The 16,783-nt window shown below is 40.8% G+C and overlaps 1 protein-coding gene across 2 annotated transcripts; it reads right to left on the bottom strand.

Annotated features, from left to right (window-relative positions):
* Positions 1-3,356: 3,356 nt before the first annotated feature.
* On the bottom strand, positions 3,357-15,180 carry LOC111218364 (5'-AMP-activated protein kinase subunit gamma-1-like). 2 transcript variants are annotated; one of them, XR_002664978.1, is made up of 14 exons: positions 14,870-15,180; positions 12,865-12,931; positions 12,454-12,593; positions 12,255-12,336; positions 10,217-10,275; positions 9,935-9,980; positions 9,770-9,824; positions 8,454-8,580; positions 8,151-8,316; positions 7,787-7,824; positions 6,416-6,562; positions 6,225-6,318; positions 5,281-5,485; positions 3,357-3,866 (listed from the first exon to the last, which is right to left on the bottom strand). XR_002664978.1 is itself a non-coding variant. In XM_022740637.1 (13 exons), exons 1-13 carry the CDS (start codon positions 14,951-14,953, stop codon positions 3,835-3,837), a joined length of 1,137 nt encoding a protein of 378 aa, XP_022596358.1. In that variant the 5' UTR covers positions 14,954-15,180; the 3' UTR covers positions 3,357-3,834. The 2 variants fall into 2 exon arrangements, 1 of the variants encoding a protein (XP_022596358.1); XM_022740637.1 differs by lacking the exon at positions 5,281-5,485.
* Between the last annotated feature and the right edge of the window lie 1,603 nt (positions 15,181-16,783).

The raw sequence follows: 16,783 nt of genomic DNA, 5'->3' as shown, positions 1-16,783 counted from the left end.
AAAGCTGAATAACACAGCGCACTACCATCCCCTGTTTTTAGGATTAATAACCTTGGCCAATTTCCAGCAACTAATTATCTCCTCTGCTCAACCCAGTTTGTTCAGTCTTTACAGCCTTTTCTTCTCTCGAAGTCCCTTTATCATTTGACATGACTGTAAATAAAGACTTATCCAAACATCCTTCAGCTCCTCACGGATAACCTCACTCTCCACACCACCTCATGTCCAGTCTGGGCTTTAAATACCTCTGCACTCGTGGATTAAACCTGACTGCCGAGCTCAGCTCCTTCCTCTTCGCTCTAAAGAAAATATGTTCCTCCTATCTCTCTCCATGTTTAACCAGCTGTGGTTCCAGTGGTTCAGTTTCTTGACAGTGTTTTGTTAGTTTGTGGTTAAGGTAAAAAAAAAAAGGGACCTGCCCTCCTTGCTCCATTTAAGAGCTACTCATGTATCAAAAAGAAGTTCACACCAGTGTTTTCCAACAGTCACAATGATCTACATCTACACAGAATAATGCAGGAACATCCTCCTCAACATAAAAGGAACCTCCTCAAACATGGAACCACAACATACAGTAAAGCATAAAGTATTACATGCCAATCACCAGCAATTTGCTCAGCAAGCACACACACACTTTTTCTCAGGAAATGCTTCCTTTGGTTCTGTGTTACAATATTTTAAACTCTGGTCAGTTCAAACTTTGTCTTAAGGTTCTTTAATAGGTTTGATAGATTTTAGTCCAAAATGGCGGAGGGCGTAGCTCCACTGCTGCGCGCTGATGTTGCAATGGAACGACCAATTAGCTTTCTCTTCTCATCAGTGTTGTTTGATATTAAAACTAAATAGCTGCACCTTTGCATTGATCCCTTATTCTATGAATGTACTGCATCAAAGCTTCTCACCGGTGAACCACTAACAGTGAATATTATGTGTCTAGTCGGCAAACATCACACCCACAAGGCTGAAGTGCATCAGATCACATCTAATAACCTTTTGTTCTGTAGTGAACTACAACATCTCTGACTGTTTCCAGAATAACAATGAACAAAAGAGCTCTCAAATAATCAGGAAATTACTTTGACGTTGTCCATATTGTTTGTTTGTTTGTTTGTTTGTTTTTTTTACTGCTTTTGCGACACAAATTGGTCGTTGTGTTTTGTCGGTGAAGGACTGGGTGTTTGTGTTTTTACAAATTACTGTGGGCCAGTGGTCAATCCCCATTATATTTTTTGTAATTTATATTATTATTTTGTTTATTAAGGGACATTTTAGGACCCATAGACATTTTGTATTTGCCTTTCACTTGTTTTATTTTGTAATAAATTAGTCTTTTATTTACCTTCTAGTGTCAGGCTCCTCGGTTGCTCTGTGGCTTTCTACCATTAAAATCTACCCTTTCCCTTTCCACTTATATTTAGTTACTTTTTGTGTGCGACTTATATATTAACTAATATTAATGCACAATAATACACAATAAGCAGCACAAGTTAAAAGGATAAATCTGGTGATATTCTGTGTTTTTGTTATTGTCAGAAAATCCCATTAAAGACTAAAACCAACAATGGATTAGTGTCTCTCTAAACTTCCACTCTGTCTGTGGCGCTCAGCCGACTGGTTCCTATTAAAGACACAACTTAAAAATAGTTTACATATGTTGTTTCGATCTTTAAAAAGGCTCAGTAACGTCCTAAAACAGCTGGGCACTGTAACTTTCAACAAACATTACTCAAACTGCAGAAAGAAGTGCATTTGTTGGGGACTATTTTCAGCCATGGATTGACATGGATGCACGATATGAACACATTTGATTGGCCACTGTAGTGTCCTGCCAGATGACGCTGAATTTGCAGCAAAAGTTGAAGTGGATTTCATATTTTTTTGCCAGACAATCCTGCATTTATTAAAGCGAAAACCTCTGCTCCTCCAACACAGCGGTCTCATCGAAATGAATGAGGAGTGTGAGCACAGTGAGACTTAACTGAGACTTTTAACATACCTTCACTTTAGGGTTAGAAGACTTAAAAACTTCAACTACAGTCAATAAAATAAACAAGCCCGTTGACTCGACATCGAACATCATTGCTGTAAGCTTCACGTCTCCTTACCTCGGTTTGGGGTCCATTGCTGCGGCGGAGTCGGTGTCACTCATCAGTTCCGGCAGCTTGACACACTCCGCTGCATCCTGTCTGTGTGTGTCGTCTCAGAGTCAGAGCGAGACGTGAAGACAAAGTGTTGAACCAGCAGCCCGACCCCAACTGATTGGTGGCTCAACTGTTTGTTCAGAGGAATGAAGTTGTAAAGCGGAGGGAGCATGTGGCTGATGCATGGTCAGGTATTATTGATTTTTCTTTGATTTCCTGCTGAAGTTCATGAACCAGAGAGTCTCCAAACATTTACATTTATTTCCTGTTTGTCATCTTGTATTTTATTAATTCATTATTTGCTGATTTTTACACTTATTATATATTATGTGTTTTTTTATATTTAGTAGTAGTAGTAGTAACAATAGCAGGAGAGCTAGTAAGTGTAAGTACCTTTTTCAATAATAACAGTAGAAGCAGTAGTAGTAGTAGTAGTATGCTAACCATTTGTGTAAAGGTAACAGTAATGATTATATTATTAATAGTAGATTTTTCTCTCTTGTCATTTGTCAATCCAGTGATTCTCTGTCACCTGCTGTTAACTCCTTAAATTATATCAACAATAACAGTAACATTCATCACTTGTAATCTGCCTCCATTAGATCACCTGAAGAGGAACGTTAAGATACAAGCAGAGCTGTTTATGTAATATATGTGTGTGTGTGTGTGTGTGTGTGTGTGTGTGTGTGTGCGTGCGTGTGTGTGCGTGCGTGCACACATTGGAAACTGGTAATCATGTGACCAGGATGTACGAAACTGGCAGAGTTAACAAATCCACCCCTGGTAAACAGAGCAGTCGGCCCCGGCTCACACCCCGTCAGTCAGAGAGGATCGGCAGACAGAGACACACTCACCTGCTGTCGAATCAGCTGACTGAGTGGACGTCATGTACCGTCACACATCAGCTCGACCAGATTCACATTACAAATATGTCCGACTTCATTTCTCACCAAACTAAATGCAAATTCAAGAGATTTCAATCACATTTTGACTAGTAACTTGTAAAATTATGCTAATCAGAGCAGAAATTTGACAGTTTCCACCCTTATTATTGTGTTACCCTTGTATTTATGCTGCATCTGTCCTACAGGTTGTCCTCTCTTTGACCATTCTTCAACAAAACAAAACTATAGTGTTTCTGAAGCCAAGTACAGCAGTCACCACCACACCCTCATATGACTGAAAACAGAGCAAAATATTTATTTTTTTCACAGTGACTGGAGCATAAGTGCATTTACAAAAAAACGTCATCTCAATTCCACAATTAAGTGTTTTCTATATATGAATGGCTAATGTGTAATAATTCTAAGACCACAGAGTTAAGTACGAGTCATTGAACGTGACATCACTTTTTTTTAGTAAGTAACACAGCTTGACAAAAATCAAACCTCAAAATTTGATTCTCAGGTTGAAAGTCATCATCAGCTTGCCGCTGTTTTGCAGACACACGCATGATACAGGTCAACACTGGCAGCTTTCCAGCACAAACAGCTGTCTTCTACTGGCGATCACTTGGGAATAAAATGCTCCATGTACAGCACGTTACTGGAGCTCAGAGAGGAGGGTCAGAGTGTTTCTACTTTCACTTTTCCTTCCTATAGTTTTCCTCTAGACTGGGACTGAAACCTGTGACTTCTTCGCCACAATCCTGCTCTGCCACCTCATAATCTTGTTTTACATGATCTTGTTTTCTTCAGTCTTGAAGGGATGGTCTCTCATAAATATCTGTAAAAGATAAAAATGAGAAAATTAACACGAACAGAGGAAATTCTGATACCAAGTTTAACTTTTACTACAATATGACTAAAATATCATTTTAACCATTTTGAAAAATTGCGTTATAACTAAGGAACACTATCTTATACAATTTTATACACATTCCCAACACAAAACCTATAATCTGCTCAATATTTACAGCGTTTGTGGACAGAAGACAAGCACTAAAAGCACACAATCTATTGCTACAGTCCGTTTCATCAAGGCTGAAACTCAAAGCCATGTTCACATCATATCAGAGGAACCAAACAAACTGGGTGGATAAAGGTGTTCACATTGTCGGACATTTATCAATTATTAGCGGCAGGTGTTTTTGTTATATTACGTATTCTGTGATAAACTACTCGACCGACTTCAGAGAGAAAATGTAAACACCACTGGAGGAAACTTGTAAGACCAAGTGGGGAATGTGGAAGCTGCACATCCCACTTGAAACAACAGTTCCTCCAAGATGGCTGCTGCTTGTATTGTACACCTGGTATGATGTAGACCCAGCGTGACGACACAGGTCTTCAGCCTAACATGTCAATTCAGTTTTGTATGTGAGAATACAGTATCACTACAATGTCTATTTAGTAGCTCGATCTAATATGATCGAAAGCCTCATTAGAGCTACTAAATGGCCACTGTGGTGAGGCCGTTTCCTCCAAAGTCAGATGAACTTTGAGCTTCAACTTTTGCATTAAGTTCAGTTCAGTTCAGCTGACGTAGAAAAGATCAAATATAGTAGAAATGAAAAATATTCCGGGACAAGTCAATGTTGGGAGACTGGTACAGCTGACATGTCAGGCTAGAAGAGGCTTTTCTAAGCAACATCCAAGCAGCTAGACAGATGACTAGACTAGATATGAACAAACTAAACTAAATCAATCCAGTTGACATGAATATCAGACTAAACTTTGTCTCACATGCACAATGCAAAAAAATAAATAAATAAAAAATTCAACCTGACATTAGTGATAAGTGAAGACATTTTGTCTCCAATCATCATTAACGTGATGCTCTGGTAATTGAGAACGTCAACAGACTCTTCAATCAAAGATGGAAGGAAATGGTACCACATTGGATTCGCTGCCTTGTTGAGGTCAGTGTAGCCCATTGTAAGTGTTATATTCTTATGTGTGTTACATTCAAAAGGAAATTTTTATTAGGTCGTAAACCAGAATCACAAATGTTTTGAAAAAGTGTCTTTTCCTGACAACTGATGCCGGGACCATGGGTACCAGTTCCCCCTCATATTATCCCTTTGGAGGAACTACAGAAGAAATCACTACAGGCAGCAGGAAGACCTTGTGGCTTGAAGGAAAAGTGAAGATGCAAGCTCAGACAGGCAGCAGCAGCAGAATTAGCTCGGGTTTCCTACCTGAGGTGTGTTGGCTAAGAAGGTGCTGGTGGCGTGGTGGTTTCAGAGGAGGGACTGCAGCATGAAGACGCTGGCTGATTGATGAAGGGGGTACATTTGGGAGAAAGTGTGGAGGGGTTGGTTGTCGGACTTCGTAGAGCGTACGGGACGGGGTGAACGGCTGATTGGTGGGAAGTTCAGACGAGGTTTTGGAAGATTTGCTTGGCTGTTTGGTAGGATGACAGGATTTTGGTAGAGTGACAATAACTGACAGATTTTGAAGCTGGGGTGGACGTTTAAGGATTAGATGGCGCAAGCAAAAGGGTTTAGGGGAACCATCCACAGCATATGATAGGTAGGTTTTAGAGAAGGTTTCAGTTTGATTTATCGAAGGGCAGATGGTTTTAGAGAAAGCCTTTGTTGATTCTGCAGGAGGTATCTTAGGGCAACATGGTTAATTTTGTTTGATGCTTCAAAGGAGAATTTTAAAGAAGGTGTAAGGACGCTGGTAAGGGCACGCCGTTCCAAGTGAGGTCTCGGATGAGGAGTTTGGATTATAAACGAAGCAGCAGAGGATTTTAGAAGAGATGGTTAGTTGCTCAGAAGTTTTCAGAGGAGGCTGATCTTGGACGAGCAGAGGGTTTAAGATGAGGAGTATAAAAGGGGGCAGCTGGAAGGATGAGGAGATTTCAGAGAGGGGAGGAAACTGGAACCAGAAAATGTCACAGGAAGAGAAGAAAGACCCTCATTGTCTTCGGGAGGATGAAAAGTTGGATGAAGAAGAGTTTGGGAAACATTAGCGTTGACAGGAGGGAGGAAGTAGCATAGATCGCCAGAAGCAGCAGGAAGCTTTTCGAGGATTTGAAGGCAGATATGTGGGTGGACAGATAACCAAGGGACTGAGAGAAAGAGCAAAGGGGTGGGTGGATGGAAGGGTTGGAGTTAGGAGTACAGTGCATCAATACCTGCAGGAGTGAGGACCAGGGCTTGAAGGAGGTCAGATAAAGAAACAATCCCTCTCACCACATCGTCCCTGTCAACCAACACCAAACGATGCACCTGATGAGAGAAAACCACAGGATTTACAACAAGTAGCTTTTACCTAGCCTACATTTATTAAACATATAACAGTCAGACTGTAGCGCATGTGCGTTACCTCAGCCTTCGCAATGCGGTCAATGATGGTCTCCAGAGTTTCATAAGGGTAACACTTGAGGACTCCTTCCACCCAGCAGGCTCTGGAGGTGATGGCCTCCCGCATTGTCATGTTCAGGTTGTTGTAGTTTTTCTGGGCTGCGAGGTTCTGAATGATGGAAAAAAGGAGAAACTTATTATTATTATCATTATTATTATTGTTATTATTTTGCCACCAGCATTTGGTTTCAGTTGAATATTTTGTTTTGCTAGTAGAAACACCTACTGTCATGGTTCCATAGCAGTTTAACTGACATTGTTACATCCACAGTTTTGTCAGATTTAAAACTGAAGCATTTTTATTTACTCTTTAAATTACCTTTCTGGACCAATTGTCTATAGACACTTTATTTCTAACAGCTACTGTATTTTGTGACTGTATTTCTAGATATCAAATTAACCTTAGTGCTAGTGCTGCCCAAGGTAGCCATTCTGAGGCTGTGTTGTGTTGCTAATCCAACGTTGTGGATGACAGTTAATTAAAGTTGGATTTATGGATTCTATATAAATAGTTTAGAGTAATTTGGAAATTTAAATTGTTCTTTCACTGTTGATAATTATTTTGATCAATCAATGCTTTTGTGAATTTGGTTTTCTTTCTGGATTGTACTAATTCATTAGCGCAATTGGCAAACAATCACTATGTTTTCCATTTATCATTATTATTATTCACAGTATCTTTGGTCAAACTCTTGTTTACTGTTTCTCATCTTTTTCTGATTTTGTAATCATGACTGAATTTATTGTATTCTTATTTCAGAAGAGAGGAGGGGAGCACAATGAAGTGTTGACCAGACCAAAACGACATAAAGTAGCTATAAAACTACTTAAGGAACTATTTGTAAGTTTTTGCTATTGCTACGTAGCTGCTACATTAGCATTAACAGCTGTTTACTTACCAGTCTCACTAAGAGCTTCAGCCATCATTCAAGAGGTTATAAAATGTCTTTTGAGTAGAGCTACTTCCTACTGGATGCTACAGTGACTCGGTATCGGAAAGTCCAAGCCAGACCAGGGCTAGCTGGTTAGCATGCTAATCTACGTAGAAGAAAAGAAGTGATAGAAATAGAAGCAAAACAAAAGGGTTGCTTTCCACCACTGGATGCAGCTCCTGGTGAGTAAAGGAATCCAGTTTGACACTGAACTCGCAGCGTTTCTTCTATCGTGAGTAAACAGCTGCTAATGCTAACGTTGGCTGTGTAGCAATAGCAGACTTTACAAATAGCTCCTTTAAGAATGAGAAGGGATTTCGGGAATCACAAGATTTACATTTCTGTCATTGTCTCGGCTAACAAAGTTGCAGTGATAAATGAAAAATGTGAAATTAACGTACAATGACGTCAAACCTGGAGTACAGCGCCACCACTTTACCTAGAGAGGAGACAGAGAAAGACATACAGACCACAGATGGTACAGACAGACAAAATATATAGACAGACTTTAGACTTATGTGTATTTAGGAAAATCAACCTTGGAGAGAAATCACAAGAGAGTCTGATTATCTGCAACACCAGACCACACACAATAAAATAACATCCACATCCACTCTTCATTATTGACCTGAAAGTGAAGTGCATTAGAATTTTGAGTTGAAGTAATTAAATGGATGCAATGGATACATGGTGATTCATACAGATAAAACAACCAAATTCCCAGGTGAATTAAAACCCCCAAACAGCAGCGTAATGCAGGACTACCTTGCTTATTAACCACAGGCAGAGCTGACACTCTTCTCTCTACAAAAATGGTCAGAGCGTCATACACAGACGCTGATTCCTGGACTGTCGCAATCTCTCTAAAGGTGCCGATCCCCACTTCACTGATCCGCTTTTGAAGAAACCTGGGTTTAGGAATCATGGATCCCTGGAGGGGAGAAGAAAACATATGATCGTCAAAATTGTGTAGTGAAAATCCAGAAGGATTAAGAGATGAAACCGATTCACAAAGTGTTGTGTTGTACTCTACAAGCCATTGGTCTGTATGTATGTATGTGAGCTCACGAAGATGTGGAGGAACTTGAGGATGCGTTTGTGAGTGAGGATGTGGAGGACGTTTCCCGACGCTGGGTCGATGACCGGCAGCCGGTGGATCTTATTCTTCAACAGGGAGTAGATGGCGTCAAACAGACTGAGGAGGTGACAACACTTGTGATTAGGATTGTGACAATCACACCTGATGATTGTCACATGGAAAAAACAAGACACATTATGGGTTATCATTGATCTGCCTTGACCCTCTGTTCAGGTTTGACTGACACTGAGCTGTCGGCTTAAGATCATTCTACAAATATTCAATTGCTGCTTCTTTATCTCGAGTGTTCAAGTCATTAACATTAACATTATATTTAAGTTGAAACTGAAAAACTCAAGAATAAAGATTCATATATAAAATACAGCAGCAAGAAACAGTAGGTGAACCATTTGAATTTATCTGCAATGATGTATTAATTTGTCTTAAAACTTGGCCCACTTTCATCGAAGTTACAATCATGAACTAATACAATTTATTTCAACTAATAACACACAAATCATTGTATTATTCTTGTTTGTATTGAAAACATCATTCACATATTCACAGTGCGGGTTGGAAACAGTGGAGTAGAGTACGGTGGAGGCAGCATCATGATTTGGGGGCTCTGCTTGATCTGGGTCTGGACAGCTCCACATCATTGAAGGATAAAATTAATTCCCACGTTAATAAATGTCTCTTAGGAGTGGCTGCTGAAGCTCAGTAGAAGCTGCTGAAGCAGCAGGACAATGACCCTGAACACCAAAGTAAATCTACGACAGAAGATCCACCTGTTGGAGTGGCCCAGTCAGAGCGCAAACATTAACCCAGTGTGGAATGAATAAACACCATTCACAGTAAACATCCTGAGAAAGTTGCAGTGATGCTTCTGGAGGAAGAATGATTCAAAATCCCTCCTGATCCGCAGCTACTGGAAGAGCTGGTTTGAGCTTGTTGCTGCCAAATCAGGTTCAACCGGTTATTAAATCCAAAGGTTCACTTAGTTTTACCACCGACAGTGAATGTTTAATAGGTGTGGTCAATTAAGACATGAAAGATTATATATATATATATATGTGCAACATCAGCTTAAGCACATTGTGTTTGTCTGTATTGTGAATAACAAGAATATCAGGTAACAGTTTATAACCAGCTAATGGTGGAAACGGATTCAGGATGCTACTGTTCCTCTTGAACACCAGAGAAACTGTATGTAACAATAGAAATTGCAGCTGCTGTGGTGCTTTAAATTTTATACTGCAAAATAGATGATTAAAAAAAAGTGCATTAATTCAAGGGCTGTCTTCACCTGGAGTCGGGAGTGATGCTGATCAGGCTGTTAAACGAGTACTGGAGATAGATCTCTGCAGAGAGAGAGACGAGTTATTCAGGACATAAAAATATATAGATAAAATGTAATCCTTGTTTTTATTAATTAAGACTTTTATAAAGGAGCTGGTTGTGTTGCACAGACCTCTCCACGTCTCTATCTTGTGCTCTTCCAGCTCATAGATCTGAACCTGCAGACAGAACAAATATCTCAGATCCAACAGGGATGGTCATCAGCCTGAGCAGGCATCATCATCAACATCATCATCATCATCATCAGTCTAAGATGGGACATTTAGCAATGATATGTGATTTTTATTGCTTTACTGGATAATCTGACATGTGACATCACTGCGGTGCGTCACATGTGTATTTGCTGTCAATGTTTAATCCAGAGGTCACAATAGGATCCAGAGGCACAGCTCACCAGAGGAGACTTGTAGTAACGATGGAGAATGTTGATGAAGTCAGTGATGGTCAGCATACCTGACACACACACACACACACACACACACACACACACACACACACACACACACACACACACACACACACACGCAATGCAAACATCAAAGGTGGATTTATCAGTAAATCATGTCTTTCAAAGTTTCCTCTTTATTACAGGAAAAAGGTTTTCAAGCTTGAATGAAGAGAAAAGTTGGTCTCAGATTGAACTGCTTCATATAACAAAGAAGAGCAGGCGTCAGTTTCTCCAAGATAGATGTGCATGTGTGGAAATAACCACAGCATTTGACCTTAGTTGTTGTGTGAATTGGCATTTCTCTCTTTCAGGAGCAAAAGCATGAATGTTATTGATGCCACAAAACCTCAGCAGCTCATGGCGGACGAGTCACCAAGGTCACAGGAGACTGTTCGTTGTTGCTAAAACCTGACAAAGCCTTCGCCATAATGGTGGCAGGTCAGTAGTCAGGAGGATGAAGTGTAAAGCGCTTTGAGTATTTACCATTGACTCTGACAAAGTACATTTTAAAACGGAGCTACCTCAGATGATGTAGAGCTGAGCCTGACAAACTGAGTCTGAACACGACCTTCCCTCTGGCATCACCCTCAATCCAAACTTTAAATTGCTGCCCAGCAAGTGGATCTGAGCATATCTCCATGTTAAGAAGCATTTTATCCTCACCAGGCTTTTTGTTGTGACTTTAGTTAAAAGTCTAAATCGAGCGCAGCTGCGCTGGATAACCACGTTCACGGCTGCTGCCGTTTTAATTACGAGCACAAAATGAACAGACCTGGTCTAAATGTCATGAAGATCAGCTCTGCGTGTTGAGTGACTGTGTTTGTAATGCAACACAAATGTCATGCGGTTGACCTGCTTTGCTCTAAATGTTAGCGCACAAACTGGGCGGCATCATATGAAACCACCGGTCCACAGCGGAGAAACCTGAACCCTCAGACCTGAGCTTCTGTGGGAAGGAACCCAACGCAACAGTCTCAACTCGTCTTCAGTAACAAGTCAACTGCGTCGCTGTTTGTGGTGACCATTTTACATCTCGCCTCCACTGCTGCGACAGCCTCTTCACCTGCCTCAACCAAACCAATTCATCTATGACCTGGCTCCAGAGCTGAGGTCAAGCTGAAAACCAGAGGTGACACTAACAGTCAGAGCCCTGAAACTTAAGAGTGAGCTGCCTGAGGAGATCAGATCAGCACAAACCGTCACCTCTTTTAAATCTCTTCTTATAACATACATATGAAATATATATTATATTATATAACATACTCAAAGAGCTTCTCCTGATTGCTGGTGGAACTGTAATTGGTTCTGTTTTTATCGACTGTCCTGACCGCTTGATTCTTAGATTTTGATGGATTGATTGATTTTGACTGATCGCCCTTTAGTTGGTGATGCTGCATTTATTTATTTAAGGTATTTTTTTATGCCTTAATTCGAGTGTAGAGAGATAGGAAAGGCTTGGAGGGAGAGAAGGGGAATGACATGCAGCAAAGAGTCCGGACCGGCCAGGAGTCGAACCGGGGACTTGGTTTTTATTTGCACTAAAGTAAAAATCCCTGATCTGCCTTTTTTAACTCTGTTGCCTTGTACGACCTGTTTGTCTTATATTGCCGCTCTGTGTAAAGCACTTTGTAACATGCATGGGTCTAGAAAAGCTCTGTAAATAACATTATTAAACACTGTTTTATTGAACGCTGGCTTATTTTGTTGAATAAAAAAAGAGATTATACATAAATACACTTCCTAAACTGAGGCTTAGATTATATTTAAACATGGAGCTTTTCAGTGCATCATGTTGTGTTTTCCTGTCAAAAGCAGTAACACACTTTACATCATGGCTGAGCGTGCAGGTGAATGTTGTCACCAGTGAGGGGAGCTCCAGTGACACTGACGACTCCACACCCTCAGATCATTTATACTCAACACCAGTAACGTGTGTGTGTGTGACGGACACAGCTGTAGACAGATGTTTGTATGTGTGGCTCACCCACAAAACACTTAAGCTTGCTGTCCCACAGCGGCGCTGCCCTCACGCCGTTAGCCACCAGAGCAAAGAAAGCCTTCTTCACCTGCCACAGATACACACCATAATTACAACCCAACATTTTCATGCTGTCCGCGCAAAAATGTTCTGTTTTTTTTTTTTTTTGCTGAAAAACAGAAGGAAGTCGTAATTTGTCCCATACCTGTAGCGTTGTGTCAAAGATGACCAGTTTGGAGCTGGTAGGGATGGCGTCGTAGCAGCAGTGAGTCTTCATGAAGTTCATGTATATGAAGGTGTCAGGGTCAGTGCCTGCAGGGGGCGCTATAGCATGTATAAACCCACCTATAAATAAGCAATGAAAAACATTACGTACAGCGCCCTGGTAACAAGAGGAACAATGATCTGAAAAAACTAATTTCAGCAGCATTTTTCTCAAACGTTGGGTATTTTTATTGTTGCACATTGTTTGGAGGTTGGAGTTTGTTTTGTTGGCTGTGACAACATGAGCAGTAACTATAACTATTTATGACTGATTTCCTGCAATGTACTCTGCAGTAGCAGGAGTAGTAGAGGCTGTAAAGGTAGTAAACAAACAAAGTCCTCTCTACTTTACCTCTGCTCTTCATTGAGAGAACATCTTCCTCCTCATCCTCATCCTGGTCCATCTCAAATAACGGGACCTGGGGGAGGAAGTAAATCAGACTGAATACCTGTCGTCGGTGATTTAGCACTCGCAGCTAAACAAGTCTCGTCAGTATTCTGGCAGACAGGCGTATTGTTGGAACAGGCTGCATTGAAAACATTTGTTGTGGAAGCAGCTGCGAGGAGCGTCTATAGGTTTGCTGCTGCATGTCACGGCTGCAGGCCAACAACTTGCTGGTGGGTGGTTTTTCAAACGGTAATTAAGATGTTGAAGATGGTTGGGCTTCACATTCTTTGGGTTAAATATGACCTGAAGTGAACTGAGGCTTCACAGCGTGAGGTGAGAACATTCTGCATGGATCACAGCTTTTCTGACATGAATTTAAATCACGCAGAGGTCATTCCAGCTATAAACAGCCATGCTATGTTCACAGAGCTAACTATCTGAAAGTGACACCCATCAGTCACTGCAGGAACAGCTCCTGCGGGTTGAGGTCGTCCCGAAGCTGATGCCTCTTTCGAGGGATAAAAGAAAAATGTGTAAAGGTTCAAACGCTGTCCCTGCTGAAGAAATCTGATGAGGAGCAAGAGAATGAGAAACAACTTCAGAGGTTCCACAACAACACCTTATAAATACCTCCATGAATATGAGCTTTTGAGAACTTGCTGTTTTGGCAGCAAACAGCCTTTGTCAAGATAAACGTTACAAACAGCTTGAGACAAACGGAAAACGTGGACGTGAGAAAATGAAGAACACAGAATGAAGAGGATGATTAAACTGTAATAAAATCAAAATCCAGGTTTCAGTGGCTCTGTTGACAACTCACAGCTTAACAGCTACAAAATTAGTATCAGTGCAGCCACACACACACACACACACACACACACACACACACACACACACACACACACACACACACACACACACACACACACACACACACACACATTGTTTAGTCACAACACACAGATATCCAAGCAGCAGACCCACAAACGGTGGAGTTGCACGATATATCAATGATGTGATATTCACTACAGTATGTTATGATAAATTATATTAGTGTGTTGCATCGATAAGCAAAGTGTAAACCAAGAAATAGTTGTATAAAGTTTGGCAGAGGATGAATCATAATTGGGTGAAAAACCCTGATAGCAGTATTTTTGATATCTGCTTTTAATTTGCACGCAGCCACTGAATGAGCTTTGACTAAACACAGTAGATAAATAAAACACACCCTCTATTTAATGGTCCCTGTTACTTTAGAGGCCCCGTTTAGAGCTGCAGCTTATTCTTGTTTGTGTGTTTGTGTGACATACTCAGTGGACAATGAGCAAATACAACTGACGTTTCAGGTTCTAATTTAACTTAAACTTATTTTTATTTTTCAAACAACTGTTTTGATTTCAATAAATTGTATTTTTCTCTGAAGCTCGTGTTGTGGCGTCAAAATCTCGAAGACCCCATGTCCACAACCTCAACAATAACATTGGTGACCAAGTGCTGGTTTGTAAATATTTGGTATTTTACACATTATTTACTTTAATTTATGACCTTCACTGGTTTAACAGGGTTTTGATGAATGTAAAATGATGATTATAATGAAACAGCTAAACAGAAATGTATTAGCATTTTTTTTATGCTTGACATTTCTGCATGAGTTAACATCCTGTCTGCAGCCAGTGCTGATGGTGATTTGGCTGCGGCTCTATCTGGAGTTTATCCATGCAAACATGCAGAAACGTTGCGAATGTGCTTCACTTTAAAAGGTAAATATTAACAGATGTAAAAAAGATGCTTAAGATGCTAAGAACTGGGTGCTGGCACATGCTCTGTAAAAGTAGACCCAGTGTTATATTCTTTGCAGCTTCTCAGTTACAAAGTCACGTCCAAACACACACCAACACACACATTTCAGTTTCCATCACAGACAGACGCCCAGCAGAAGTGGACAAGGCAGACACAGTTGGAGCCTTACCTCCGGAAGAGGCTCCGTGGCTGGGGAAGAGGAGTGGGACATCTGCCTCTGTGGAACCAGACCAACCGGTGAAGACCTGGGCATCAAAACAAAAGGCTGCAACACTCCGACGCTCCGTCCACCTGAAACATCTGTGAAGATCTGCTACCATGTCAGATGGAGGAGTGATGAAAGAGTCCAGGCATGGTGAAGAAGAGAGACGGAGGAGGAGGAGAGGAAGAGAAGAAGGGAGAAGAGAAAGGACAAAGGCAGACGAGAGAATCGGTGCACCAGCAGCCAGCTTCAGACAGCTGGGTCTGAATGTCTGGGAAAGACTGAGGTCTAAATCTGGACTAAAGGGTGAGAGGCCTGTGGCATTCACAGAGAGAGCGAGAGTGGGAGGGGAAACATGTACGGGGGGAGCTGTCGGGTGGTCGGGGTGGGGTGGGTTGGGGGTGGGGGGGTTAGAAACAGACAGAGAGCCAATATGTTTGTGTGGTGACAGACTTTACAAGTACCTCTTTATCATCCGCGGTGAGAACCTCAGGTGGTGCACACGACACGACACGAGCCTGATCATCAATAAAGCCTCATTATTTGAGACGGGTGAACTCAAGGAAATTTATCTCAACACTGATGATCACAAGAAAACAGTAAAATGGTCAAGTGTGTGCAGTCTGTAAGGTATGTAGCTAATTAGCTACAACATGCAGAAACACATAAACATTCCTAAATACAGTTATACAAATAATTATACTGGATTAAAGGTAAAATAAACAAACCCTGCAAATATACACATTAGGTGAGAACAGTACAGGTGTGTTCTGGCTAAATATCAAACTAAAATGCATATTTGGTTGCACCGTAGGTCACTGTGCAATAGGTGACTAATACCTAAGTAGGTATAAATATAAATATTATTCTTACACAACACAAAAACACAAATGTAAACAGCTGCCCCTTCTCTTTAAAACTGAAAATTAGATTTTTGTTTTTGGCCACTTGTGAGATAATAAACTGTAACACAACACTGAAGAATAATCTATAAAACTAAAACTGGATTAAAAAACAAAAAACAGCTGCAGTTTAGCAAACAGTTTTCAATTTACACATCCAGCAGACCTGCAGCAATAATATCATTCACTTCAAGTCGTGTTCCTGGACACCTGATGGACGTAAACCCAATATTCACTCTCCTTTAAGCTCTGTCATGCACTTAAATAAATTCGTGAGGGACATATTTGTCTCTTTAGCTGCTAAATGCTTCGCCACGTTCACTAACTAGCTGCTAGCTTTGTCTGTTGTTGGGCAGAGTTTTCTGCAGAAAAACGATGATGATGGGAACGGGGAGAATGAACAGTAACTTGGGTCAAGGCCATAAAAACCAAAACGATGAGCTGAAAGATGCTAAAATGCTCCGTGGAGCTGAGGAGAACTGTAATGTCAGCTGATAATTATCTGTGAGTTCGTCACAACGAGCGACAACTTTTAGTCCGAGACGAGAGGAAAAAAAATTGAGACAGTGCAGCTTTAAGGGTCCGCCAGTCCTACTGTGGGAGACGTTCAAGTTTCATTGGGCCGTTACATGTCAAACTATTTATAGACACTGAACTCTAGTAGACTATCCCTTCCTTTTCACAGTTGAGCTCATATGCTGCCTTAAAATTCACTAAAATACTGAGCAGATAACATTTTAAAAATAGGATTAAAAACGTAGCAACAAACCTTTAAAAATCAGCTGTAAATTAAGTTACAGTGTTATTACCTGAAGCTCCTTCAACGCCAACAGAACATCCTCTGTCAAGTCAAAGTGCAGAAATAAAAATTAATGCAAATTGTCTGATTATTAAGCTCAGCACTGCAAATCTCAGCATTTCGCTTGTTGATGCTGAGAACTGCTGGCTAAACTCTCCACTCATTCCAGATGTTCGAACG

This window comes from Seriola dumerili, unplaced genomic scaffold (genome assembly GCF_002260705.1).
Source record: "Seriola dumerili isolate Sdu_G_001 unplaced genomic scaffold, Sdu_1.0 BDQW01000052.1, whole genome shotgun sequence".
NCBI lineage: Eukaryota > Metazoa > Chordata > Actinopteri > Carangiformes > Carangidae > Seriola > Seriola dumerili.
Note: the sequence above shows the minus strand (reverse complement) of the source record. Positions and strands in the feature narration are given on the sequence as shown.